Source organism: Vespa crabro, chromosome 6, assembly GCF_910589235.1.
Source record: "Vespa crabro chromosome 6, iyVesCrab1.2, whole genome shotgun sequence".
In the NCBI taxonomy this organism is placed as follows: domain Eukaryota; kingdom Metazoa; phylum Arthropoda; class Insecta; order Hymenoptera; family Vespidae; genus Vespa; species Vespa crabro.
The window spans coordinates 2,516,839-2,530,372 of NC_060960.1; the positions used below are offsets into that span (position 1 = coordinate 2,516,839).

General features: G+C 28.0%; 1 protein-coding gene across 4 annotated transcripts in view; it reads right to left on the bottom strand.

Annotated features, from left to right (window-relative positions):
* Window positions 1–13,534, bottom strand: part of LOC124424798 — a 41,986-nt gene that overhangs the window by 28,287 nt on the left and 165 nt on the right. For 3 of the 4 annotated variants that reach the window (XM_046964302.1, XM_046964299.1, XM_046964300.1), the window contains exons 2-5: window positions 13,197–13,343; window positions 10,376–11,473; window positions 8,312–8,455; window positions 310–487 (exon numbers count right to left, since the gene is read on the bottom strand). In XM_046964302.1, the coding sequence (XP_046820258.1) occupies window positions 310–487; window positions 8,312–8,455; window positions 10,376–11,243 (1,190 nt within the window). In that variant the 5' untranslated portion in view covers window positions 11,244–11,473; window positions 13,197–13,343. Of the gene's footprint in view, window positions 1–309; window positions 488–8,311; window positions 8,456–10,375; window positions 11,474–11,955; window positions 12,042–13,196; window positions 13,344–13,534 lie in introns of those variants that run through there. The other variant, XM_046964301.1, reaches the window with a different exon arrangement.

Below are 13,534 nucleotides of genomic sequence, written 5' to 3' on the forward strand. Positions count from 1 at the left end.
TTTTGAATAGTCATAGAAAATCGATCTACATGTTCATTTATTCCTCAACTATGTAAAAGAATTTATCGAATTCATTGAATTTATCAAATTCATTGAATTAATCGAATTCGTCAAATTTATCAAATTCACAAAATTCTATCTAATTATGATATGAATATAACTTGTCCAAGAATCACGACGACGATATAAGAAATCTATATGTTAAAACTATCTATTAAAATATTATTCTATTAAGTAATATATGGAAATATAAAAGAAAAACAAATAAAAAGAAAAAGAAAATATATAAAAGATAAATCTATAACTTACCTGCTACTATTTACTGAGGTATTGCTCCTGCTACGTCGAGATATTATAGAATCGCCACGATTGACGACACCTTTGTGAGTAATACTGAATGCCCTCAATCTGTAGAGATCGTCGCCAGCTCTCGGATTGTACGCTTTTTCGGGTAAGCTGTGCACTCGAGGTCGTATATGATCCGGCACTGGAATGGCGTTGAAAAGACGATTAGAGATGAAATCCTCTCGACGAACATCCAGAACAAAGACAGAAGAAACAGAGCAAAAAGAGAAAGAAAGAAAGAAAGAAAGAAAGAGAGAGAGAGAAAGAGGGAGAGAGAAAAAGAGAAGAAAAAAGAAAAAGTTCACTCGAACACCATTATTGTTAAGTTTTGTTGATCGAGATATAGAATTCGTTAAAAAATTCAATTGATACGTTCTCACGGGACTGTCGAAGAAATATCAGAAAGAAGAAAAAAGAAAGAAAGAAAGAAAGAAAGAAAGAAGTAAAAAAATAAAAAAAAGGAAGGGCGAATTCGATTGAATCAATTCGCAGTTATAATAAATTTATATAGTAGGTCTCGGACCTATATGTTATACATATCTGCTAGAATAAAATAACAACTCGACATATACGTTTCTATTTGGAAAATAAATAATTCATTTCTATTGTTCTACCTTTATTTATATTAGTATGAATAAATAAAAGAATGGTTTCGCGAATAAAAGCAAAAACCTTAGTCAATCTTATTTAACGACAGTTTTTTCGTAAATTTGTAAATAACAGGTCTGTTTTAACTGGTTGGAAAGACAAATAAATCATCGAAGAACATAAACAAAATATAGTTTAACAAACTGCTAATATGATGTTATTCACGGTATAAAATCTATTAGTTTCGATATGTATATCTTACAGGAATCTGCAGAGATTTCTGCCTACATAATCTCTAAACAACGAACGTTTCGTCTATGAATAGCATGATTCACTCATGTACTCCCACGAAGCTGAAGCTAGGTTATAGCTCCGAAAATCATGTCTCAAGCAACTATGGTACGTTCTATGACTGTTTATGTTTCATTGTTCAAATAAACTTTAGTTATAGTTGATTAATTCTTAATTAGATTAATATGATTGGATGAAAAGAGGAAAATAAGAAATTAAAAAAAAAAAAGAAAAATAAAATCAAAAAAACAAGAAAAAGGAAAAATAAAAAGAAAATGTAAAAGTAAATTGTGAAAACCATCAAGTGTTACGGAAACTTTTTAACTAAAACTTGATATTTGCTCTGGTATCCTAAATGAACCAACGTTATTGTAGAAGAAGAGGAAGAAAAAGAAGAGTAGAGGAAGGAGGAGTAGGAGAAACAAGAAAAAAAAATATATAAACGATGCGTTTATCGTATTAATCCTTAAAAACGAAAGAAAAAATCGATATACCGAGAGATTCGCTTTTAGACGAAATTAATTAACTTTTGTCTGACACAAAAGAAGAAAAAATCGGATTCCAAAAGCCGTTTCCGCTTTTTCAATTTGGAATTCGAATTTTCGAATCTGTTCAAACGAAACTCTAATCACGTTGAGGAACGTGAGACAAACAGCCTCAAATTCCTACTAATAACGCGCATACTTTTCAACTTTCATCAGATAACATTGATCGAACAAGTTTGACGAATATTAAATATAAAACGAATTATCCATCGATAAAAAAAAGAGAACTTTTCAATATCAGTATTAACCAATTTTAAAAACGTTTACGTGTCAGATAATGAGAACGATAATTTGAAGAAATTAAAATTTTTCTTTTTATTACATCGTAATTAATAAGGGAAAAGTTTTTTTTTTAAATAATATTATGTTATATAATAAATCTATAAATTATTATAAAAATATATTATAATATTACAATATAATAACTAACGTAATGGTTAATTAACAAAAAATTAAAATTAAAATAAAAATATGGTATATAACATTATTATATTATATAATATTATATTTTATCATATTATATATATGTGGGATGGAGGTTCCAGAGCTAGTTAGGCATGTGTGTGTGCGTATGTCAGATATGCCGATCGACAGTTGAACGAAAGGATGAAAGATTTCAAGGCTAGTTAGTCATGTGTTGTGTGTGTGAGATATACTGATGGAAGGTTCCAGACCTAATTAGTCGTGTGTGTATGTGTGTGTATGAGATATACCAATGGAAGGTTCCAGAGCTAATTAGTCGTGTGATGTGTGTGTGTGTATGTAAAGTAAGCTGATAGGTAGTCAAGGAGAACGTGATTTGTCTTTTGGGAGTAACAGTTGTTTATGGAAAGAAAAGCAAAAGTTATTTTAAGAGAGAGAGAGAGAGAGAGAGAGAAAGAGCGAGTAAACAGCTCTAAGAGAATATTGAATATTGTCCTGAGAGGATCAACGAGAATAATGAAAAGAATATTACAGAGAAAAAAGAGTAGCAAGAGATGTCTTGAATAGGCCAGAGTTCTAGAAAAGAGTTATAGTTTCTAAGTTGTTACATCCTAACTATAGTATCTTGTTAATAAAGTTCGTGCTAACCAAAAGTGTGTGATTCTAGTTTGTCAGTCCGTATTTTCCAGGTAGAGTTTCAAAATATATCCTATATATATATATATATTTTATATATATATATTTCCTATATATATATATATATATATATATATATATATATATATATATATATATACCATAATTTTAATAATTCGAAATATTAATATTAATTCAAAAATCCAATGTATCAGGTTAACGAAAATTTAATTAATTCTTTGTAAATCGAATTTACGTATTTTCGCAAGATAACAATATAGAAAGATAATATAAACGATTATGAAATTTGAACAACTCTGTAGATAATTAGTAAGTTCAGTGTATTGAAAGTAAAAGGAAGTGAAGGGAGTCTATTTCTCTTAGTAATTGCTTTTCCAGAACGACTTGCAAAGCATATCGATGAGCTAACGGTACAAGATGCAATAGCTTGTTCATATAAGGTAGTACTATGTGAACACATTAATGTAGTTAGAGTCCATGGGCCACTCGACAAGTTCATCTTATGATACGACGATGCCTTATTGGAAAGAGAAGACGTGGTTGCACTGAGTTTCTCACTCAAAATTCGATTGAAGAACTTGGCCATAAAAGTAAAAGGTATCATCCCTTTGCTCCTATCCAAGTATACTAACTTTGACTGGTAAGTTATATTATTACAACGTTATATATATATATATATATCATAATACAGATATCATAATACATGATATCTGTATATTTTCGTATAAAGATTTATAAATATATAACATTTAATAATATGATAATATTTATAAATTGTAAGTATTCATTTAATTTTACATTGAATTTATACGATATCAATATAATTAATTAAATGAACTAATTGTTTGATTGTAATTTATTTTTGTCGATTCGTTTAAAAATTTGTATAAACGATTTATTAATAAAATACTCTTTTGAGATGAATAAAATACGTTATATCTATTAACAACATATAAGTCATTATATAAATTCAAATCCTTCATTAAATGCACAATATTCTTGAAAAGTTTTTCAAAGGTCGAATATTAAGCCGAACACTCCACGTGGAAGGTTATTTCTTAACTCTAGACATAAACTTAAATTAAATTATTCTCTCTTTGCTATGAACGAACCCGTTTTGAATTCAATGATAAACTTTTGTAAGTGGAGGCGCTTCCCTTTCAATTTGTTGACTGCAGCAACTGTTATCTTTCCTTTGACAAGAAACGAAGTAAAACTTGAATTAAAATCAGTATATCTGTCTGATATATCTTTTTATTTTTATTTTTTCTTTTTCATGGATTAATTCTACAAAAAAAAAGAAAAGAGTAAAAAAAGAAAAACAAAAAAGATAAACATCAAAAAAATTTATCGAACTGCAAAAAAGAAAAAAAGAACAATAAAAACAAATCCATCATTTGTTATAGATAAATTCGATTAAAATATTGTTTATGAGATCATAGTATTTTCATCAAGCAAAAAAGTCGTAATTCAATAAAAATTCATTCTATCTATTTGATACGTGTTAGAGATCAATGACACTTTTTTGTCTGCGGTTTCTTATAATCCAGCTTTGCAAATTCAAAGCATATCTATCGAGGTTGTCGTGTAACCGTGTGTGAAAACTATCATACGATCGAATGCACTTATCTCAAGTACACCACTGCGGTGGAACTCTCATGTATATACCTAATATCAAAGGAAATTCTATTGTATATTCTCGTCAATTTCTATCCTATGAGTACGTTAACTTCTGATCCTCTGGATCTTATATATATATAAATATAATATATTAATACAAAAGTATATGTAATATAATGAATTCATTTTCAAATTAAATGAAAAATCTCAAAATAAAATTTTCGTAATGATTTTCGACATTTTCGATTAAATAAACAAATAAATTAATACAAATGACCGTTCTTATTGAATTTTTCTTCTATTTTTCTTTTTTTTTTTTTTTTTTTTTTTTTTACTAATTTGTTCGTACGTCAAATATAAAAAAGATTTCTTTGGTTATAAAAACTTTGTTTCTCTAAAATTTTAAATTTTATTTATAATTATTTTAATTTAAAAAGATGAAACAATTAATTATTTATTGATAATAGCTTATTAAATCTTATCGCAAAATGATTTGAATAAATTCTATTTATGTAGATACATATGTAGGTACACGTGAATTACTGTAATCATTTTTATATTCTTTTCTATTTTCTTTCTTAACAATGAGCGTAATACGAACGATTTTGAATGATTACTGCTTTTGTTCGTAATGGAGGTCAAAGTTTTTATTATCTTATGTTCTCTATCTTTCTCTCTTTCTCTCTCTCTCTCTCTCTCTCTCTCTCTCTCTCTCTCTCTCTTTTTATTCATCTATCAATCTATTTCTCTCTTCACTTTTCTTTGTCTGTGAAAAATTTTATTTTGATGACAAATCTTACATCATAATAAATGAATAAATTTAGTGATGTAGGATTCAGGATTAGATTTCATTATCTTTTTGAAAATAAATTTAAAATTAAGTTTAGTAAAGAATGAAGAGAACAACAAAGTCGTTGACACATAACGTTATTTAATATTGCCATTTTACATCAAACTACCTCCTAATTAGAATGATCTATCTTTGTTGCATGCTTCTTTATTTTAAAGAAGACAAGAAGAAGAATATTCTAAAAGGAGATAACAAAAGAGGAAAATGCCTTAAAAATGATAACCATCTACCTTAAACTTTTTAAGATCTTTTGTTAGTATTCTCGACATTCCTGGACGGAAAAAAAAGAAAGGGAGAGAGAGAGAGAGAGAAAGAGAGAGAGACATAAAATGCCAAAATCGATCCAGCTTCAGTTTAGTGAAAATACATGTATACAATGAGTCATGTAATGTAAATAGTTCGAATAACTTTTAAATTATGCGTTTAATAAAAAATTGATGCATATAAAAATTCAAAAGTGATATTGTACAGCGTATCAATTTTTGTTTTGTTTTTATAGATAAATAGGTAATTATTCTAATAAGTAAATAACTGATAAATTAAGAAAATATTAAATCAGCACAAAATCTAAAGTGACTATTTATCGCTTTTAAAATTAATTATTAATGAAATATTTTACTTATTTTTTGTTTTTTTTCTCGAAAATTTTCCGTTATAATACTGTCATTATATTTTGGCAAGTAATCCTACTTTATTGCGATTTTTTATCATTCGGTATCAAAGATATTAGAGAAAGGTGTTATCAATGAAGGAAATACTACTACTATCTTAGCAGTCGTAAATAAGGGATAGACTATAGCAATAAAGTAGGATTACTTGCGTTGATAAATACTGCTAAGTAAACTACGTTGTCTTATTGAAATCTTTGATAGTATTCAATTTTGAATTTCAAAATTAACCAAAGTAAATTTTTAAGAAATTAAATAAAATATGTCATTACGTATTAGTTTTAACATTAATAAAAATAAATAAATTTTTACTTTTTAATTTAAATATTATCGCAAAATTAAGGCAAAATTTTGACGTAAAATTACAATATCCTATATAAGAAAGTGAAATTTGATCTTTAAATTTTCTAAACGTTTCGGAAGAAAGTAAAAATAATTTTTCATTTAGAATTTATTCAAAAAACATTAAATGATTCACCTTATATGTATTTCCTTTTGTTGTTTTGCACTAATTCATTATCGAACGTTCTACTATTATTAGATAACAAAGATATGTATAAAATTAAAATATTATTCATTATACTACACATTCATAAATAAGAAAATCACTCAACTTTCAATTCACATAGAAATCCATAAGATATTCGATATTTCAATATATTAAAGATTCTATAAAATTTTCTTTTACTTTATATGTTTTAAAGAAATAAGTAAGAAGATGTCTTACGAGCTTCTTTCATTCTTTCTTTTCCAAGGAGAGTACAACGTCTTACAAAGGACATAGAATATTATGTGAAGCACGTTGCCTTTGCGAACAGTGGCTATGAAGGATTACACAATTTGCTTCTCGTCCGTCCGTTAAGAAACGTCGATCTAAGTCCATTTTGTTTTTCATTATAAGTTGACAATACAATTACGTCTCGATCAATTCGAGTTAAACAAATTAAAAATTTGCAAATATAATTGTAATCTCACTAATAAAATATAATTTATAATAAATTAGCGTTATTTAATTTAAAAATAATTATCTACATATATATATATATATATATATATATATTAATAAAAATATAACAGATTAGATCAAAATTGAAAATATAAATAAAAAAAATTATATCTCGATGATTAATTAATTATTCGTTTAAATATGGAATATTATGTACTATCGCTGATTTTGAATTAAAAATGAGAACATTTAACAAAATATATAACTGATATATTTAGAAAGAAGAAAGAGCTTTATACGTTTTCCCATGATAACCCTTGTAGGTTTTCCCACAATACCCTTGATAGCTCAGAAAGCTCATATCTCATTCTTGTTCTATGCAAACAACTCAGTATTCTAGTTGCTGAACATGTTCAGCGTTTCGAGCGTTACGGAGAAGCAATAACGCTTAAGTTTTTATCGTTCTCGATTCTATCCACGATATAGCTTCGATCTTTTCTTTATACTCTCCATTACCGTTAATGTTCCGTGTTATCTTTTTTTTTATTTTTTTTTCCCTCAGTAACTCCTATTTTCTACGAATAGACGATCGATATATTTCAAAATAAAAATTTTCGATAAATAATATAGTATTATATTCGAGGTAATTTATTCACGATGTACATCCGTACATCTCGATGTAAAATGTCGATAAACTTTTATCTATGTTCGGATGATCTCGCACTAATTACCACTTTTATTAATCATCTCTATTCTCTATCGACGTTATGGTATTTTATTCTATTTATCAATGCATGTTCAAATATTTAGATTTTTGAAATTAACAAAGAAGACATTGTCTCGAAAAAGATAATACAAATATTTATCCAAAAATTATTTATATTAAATAAAAAATTCTAATCTTCAAGAACTTTCTTTACGAATAATTTTAGTTTTCAAAGGTATAACGGAGTCATTATAATGATCGAATGAAAATGAAGAGAAAAGAAAAATTAACGAAGAAATAATAAAATAATCACAACAATCATTTTCACATTCAAATGTATATATACATGTTATTACACTCAATTATCTTGTTTCGCTTTAATACATTAGACACGACATTTTAACATTAATACGTTCATAATTTTGTTTATAGAAATCAAAACACATTTTCACGTTCAGAAAGAAAAAAAAAATATATATATATATATATATATATATATATATATATATATTATTTTATATTCCAATAATGGACGTGATTAAGACATTTCGTTAAACATTATGTGTTAAACATATGTTAAACATTAAAATATGTTAAACATTAAAATTGATAAAGAAAACTTGAACGGAGAAATAAAGAAAAATGTATTAGATTAAATTAGATAATACATACCTGGTAATTCGAGGAAATTAGAAGTCCTTCGTTGCCGGACACGTGGATGAGCATTGAAATTCAATGGACCAACATTCTCGTTACTAATATTCGATATGTTCGAACATTGACTATCGCGAGAGCCACGGCGTGACGCCAAGTAAGCTGCAACATCGGAGAATTTCATCAAAATGCCAATGATCAAAGGGATTGCCAAAGCAACGATAACCAGTATCGCGGTGTGTAACCACGTTTCTGTGTTTCCCTCTTCCTACTATACATTATATTCTCGTATGCATAGGTAAATAATACTTATCCGTTGATATATAGAATAACCGCAAATATTCATCATTATTAGTAACACTGCGCTTAAATCAACCATGTAATATATGTATATGTGTATATATATTTATATATATATATATATATATATATATATATATATATATATATATATATATGTATGTATGTAAGTGCACGCGTGCGCGCGCGTGTGTACATATATTCTCTCTAACCAAACTCAATTATCGTATTATCCAATTACTCGAATTAAAACATACAAGAAAATAATCATTTAAATGTGTCTTATTCCTTAATAATCCTATAATACTATTTAATTGAAATTATATATTCATATATCTTTAGTATATAAATCTTGTTTCACTTTTGTCGATACAATATTAATTTTTATTTCATATTAGATGATTCATATTTTCTAAGATAATATTACTATAGTATGACATAGTTATACTGCTGGTAGTTTTATGCTATTCATTTTGAAATTATATAATCTTTTTTTTTTAACTCTAAATTTTTAAAGAAATTAAGTTATACAAGATTAATATTATAAGAAATTTAATGTTTAAACTTGGAGTTTAGTTAAGGGTCTTTTAGAAAAATTAATTTTCATAATAAAAGCTTAGGGAACAGATGGAACATGTTCTAATCCCGAGGGCAACCTTTTATGCTTTCAATCACGGGATTTTCTTAATCCTTGGCTTTTCGGATACAGAAAATGGGAAGAATTTCGAATTAAATGTGTAAGCTGGTCATTGAGAATAAAAACTAACTTCTATGTATTTTTGATATCTTGCATTGGAGTACATGCGTGAAAAGATGTATTAATATTAGAAAAATTGAAAATATGAAAAAAATTAGCTCTCATAAAACTATTACATATAGATATGTATCTTTTGAATGAAAAACGATATAATCCTTCCAAAACGAACTATTTAAAAAGAAAAGAGAAAAAAGATCGAAAAATAAATAAAAAAGTATTAAAAATAACATAAAATAAATGTTTTAATTAATTGTGTAATTATCAAAATTATTTTATTTAATAATAATTCAAACGATTTAATTATAAATTAAAAAAAGAAATAATATAGTCAAAAGAAAGAAGTAAGAGAAAAGCAAAAAAATAATAAATAATACACAAAAGATGAAGAAAGTATGATATAATATTTGGCAACAAGAAATCCTTTTATTGTTGGTTTTGAAATCTCGCCTGTATTCAATCTCGCTTGTAAAGACCACCGTGAAAAGCAATTATCAGCAGTTTGGCTTTTCGAGCTTTTATGTGTACCTAACTACGACGCAGGAACGAGTGGTTGTTCTGCTTATCTTCATTACACGAGCACGCGCCTAACTAAACAAGAATCAAAAAAGAGACCGTTTACCTTTCAATCGTCGATCGTCCTTCTATTGACGAATTACGAATACGAATTCGATTGACTTTACGTAACTTTATTTATCGTATATACGCTACATACAGGAGTCAGAGTTTTAATACGATATAAATTATTTTATTACAAATCCAATGATAATCGAGCTAAACAAATTGTCTTTTTAATCGTTATTGATAATCTAACGTCTAATGATTTGTTGCATATGATATGCATGATACACATATATATCAAGTTATAAACGAAAAGATTGTTAAAAAAATAATATAATATAATATATATATATATATATTATATATTATATATTACATATTATATATTATATATATATATATATATCAGCATGATTGATATTTTGAAACGTTAAGAAAAAAATATATAAAAATAATAATAACTTTACCTAGTCCACCCTTCATGGACCCTCGTCTTCTCGGACTAGACAATAAAGTGACTTCGGTCTCGGCATCACCGATCTCAGTAAGATCACTAGTCGATCTTCTTGCCATGTTTTTTTCTTTTCTATTATTTCCGGTGGTATCAACAGAAATTCCTTCGCAACATCGAGTAGCCTCGTTCAAGCATCCTTGACTACGATTCAAGTGGCCACCCATCTTATTCACACGGGTTTTCTCGTTCACCGAACAATTTTGATCAACGTTCTCGTCTTGAGTACCAAAGCTTCCATCCTTACAAGATCTCACTTCAGAATCCGTGTGTTTGGGACTGCCATGAGACGACGAAGATGTAGGAGCCACTATTGTCGGTGATATTGGACTTTTAGGTCCGCCCAAACCAAAAGATGAATTTCTTCGACGGTCGACCGTATTCGGACTTTTCGGTACAAAATTCGAAGAGCTTATCGTTCTATTGCCAGATATAATCGTATTATTACTCGAAGATGATATTAAATTTTTATCACAGAATTTAAATATCGGTGATTTTCTACCAGACGATTGAAGCGTAGTATCACTGCTATTAGGACTTTTCTGATTTTTATTTATTGAATAATAAGATGGACTTCGTGAGGAGCCACGTTGTTCGATATCCGTGCAGCGAGCAAACGTATCGAAATCAAAATTAGTGTTAGGTGTTTCAGGATAATATTCAGCTGGGAATTCAAAAACTAGAGGGGTACTCGGTGTCTTTGTAACCGACAACTGACTAGGACTTCTTTGTCCTGAGATCGGGATACGTGGCAACTGAGGTAGCTGACGTGGACTCCTTGGGGATTTAGAATGGATCGATGATTCTGGACTATTCGTTGCCATTTTTTCTACGATTTGTCTAAATATATTCTCCGTTTTTTTATTACTTCTTCCTCTACCTTCTTTCGTAAATAATTTCTTCCTTAGATTTACGCTCCTTCTTTGATCCTTAACATGGATACTTTTTTTTATTGTATTTTTTCTTTTTTCCTTTTAATGATCCCTGTTCTGATAGTCGTCGTCCTCGTTGTCGTTGTCGTCGTCGTCGTCGTCGATAATAACAAACTCAATTTCTACGAATACGAATTTCGATTACTATGATGTTTCTAATTCTCTTTCTCTGTCTTTCTCAACTGTCATATCAAATATTCTCTATATGTACTCACGATCCAATTTACTTAGTACAACGTGTTTGTCTTATAAAGTAATTGAAAAAGAGAGCAATCCAGTGATTATAAAAATTGTCGAATACTCTAGACAAGCAAATGACATTTCAAAGAAAACACAACGGACCTCGATAATGCGAAAATACGAATCATTGTTTCCTTCGATGAGCCTAATGCGAAAGAGCGTAGATATATATTACGCAAGTTTCTATTACTTTGCATGATAATGTGAAAGAAAACCTACCCTTCGTTGAGAAAGTGAGAAAGAGAGAAAGGAGATCTTTTGAAATGAATGTTCGAGACTTATGGAAGGTGAAATATACGAGAGAAAGCTCTTTTGGGACAGCGATACGAAGGACAATGGAAAATATGCTTTGAAATTGATTTACCCAGTGATGATATCAGAAACTTTACGAGTTTAACGAAATTTACACGATAACGGTCTCCAACGTGCTTTATAATTTATCAATTATTTATCGATTACACATGATACTTGTAACGAAATAAAAAAATAACGTAAACAATAAGAAAAAAAAAAGAAAAGAAAAGAAAAAAAAAGAAAATATCGTCTAGTTGTTTAGTCAATTATCAAAGCATATGCTCTGAACGATAGTTCGTCTAAAACTAAACTAGATGCCACGCTTTCAATAATATAAATTCGAGGTAAACAAGATCGGCGTAAACAAACGAATGAAAAATCTTTCATTGGAAGGCATATACGAGATCACTGCCAATGAAATATGATTGAGTTCTTTGACACTTATTACAATTAAATTTTACTATATATTATATTCGAATATCCCAAAACAAATGGGAAATGTTTTAACGTTTGATTTTGATTTGTTTAAACAATAAAAAGAAAACAAGAAAGTTCGTATAAATATATGTCCTATTTGACTTTGTTTTCGTGTTATAACAGATTTGAATTTCAACAAATATTATTTGTTTACTTTCATAAAAGATGTTTAAAATGATCTGAATCAATACATTCAGACAAATTTTGAATCGAAGCAAGTCATACAAACGTTTTATCAGTGACTATCTTTATAAATGACTTACTCTTTTCATATGTCCAGATGTTGCACGGATTTGTTGGAAATTCCGTTTAATTCTTTCAATTCATTGAGTTTCATCCATCTAATGAAAGAACTGTTCGTTATAAAAAATTATACGAAATATAATACGAAAACAAAATTACAAAAGATATATTTTTGTATGAACTGTTTTTTTCTTATTGTTTAGATACGCTTATATCATTTAGATACGTTATAAAATATTTTCTACTTATTTTTGGACAACATTAATATCATAAATTATTATTTAGACTCGTCTCGCTCTATTCATTCTATTTTAACATTTTAGATTTTAAACAGAATATTCCCTAACAGGTCATATGTAAAGTATAACAATGATATATATATATATATATATATATATATATATATATAAAACAATGATATTATTTAACAAATAAAGTCTAACATGTACATAACAAAAGATACGTCCACGTACATATACATGTACATGTACGATCCATATAAAATATTCCCAAAAGAAGTTTCGCAAGAACAATGAAAAAGGAAAATGAAAGGAAATAAAAAAAAATCGATTACATATATCGTAGACTTACCGAATATGCTGCACGACGACCAACCAACTAGTTAACCTGTTGATCGTCGAGAAGATTGCACCGGTAATTCATTTCTACGTCGTTTAACCCCGTCAAATCGAAATAACTTCGTAGGAAACGAAGAAGGATGATCTCTTTAGTTGGTATCTGGAAAAAGAGAAAGAGAAAGAAAAATAAAACGAAACGAAACGAAAGAAGAGAAAAACGAAACAAATGAAAAAGGAGTCGAAGAAAAAATGATAGAAAGTTAAAAAATAGAGAAAAAATAAAAGAAAAGAAAAAAAGAAAGATGGAAAGAAGAAGGGAAATGAAGAAATTCAAGGAAAAAAGAAGAAGAG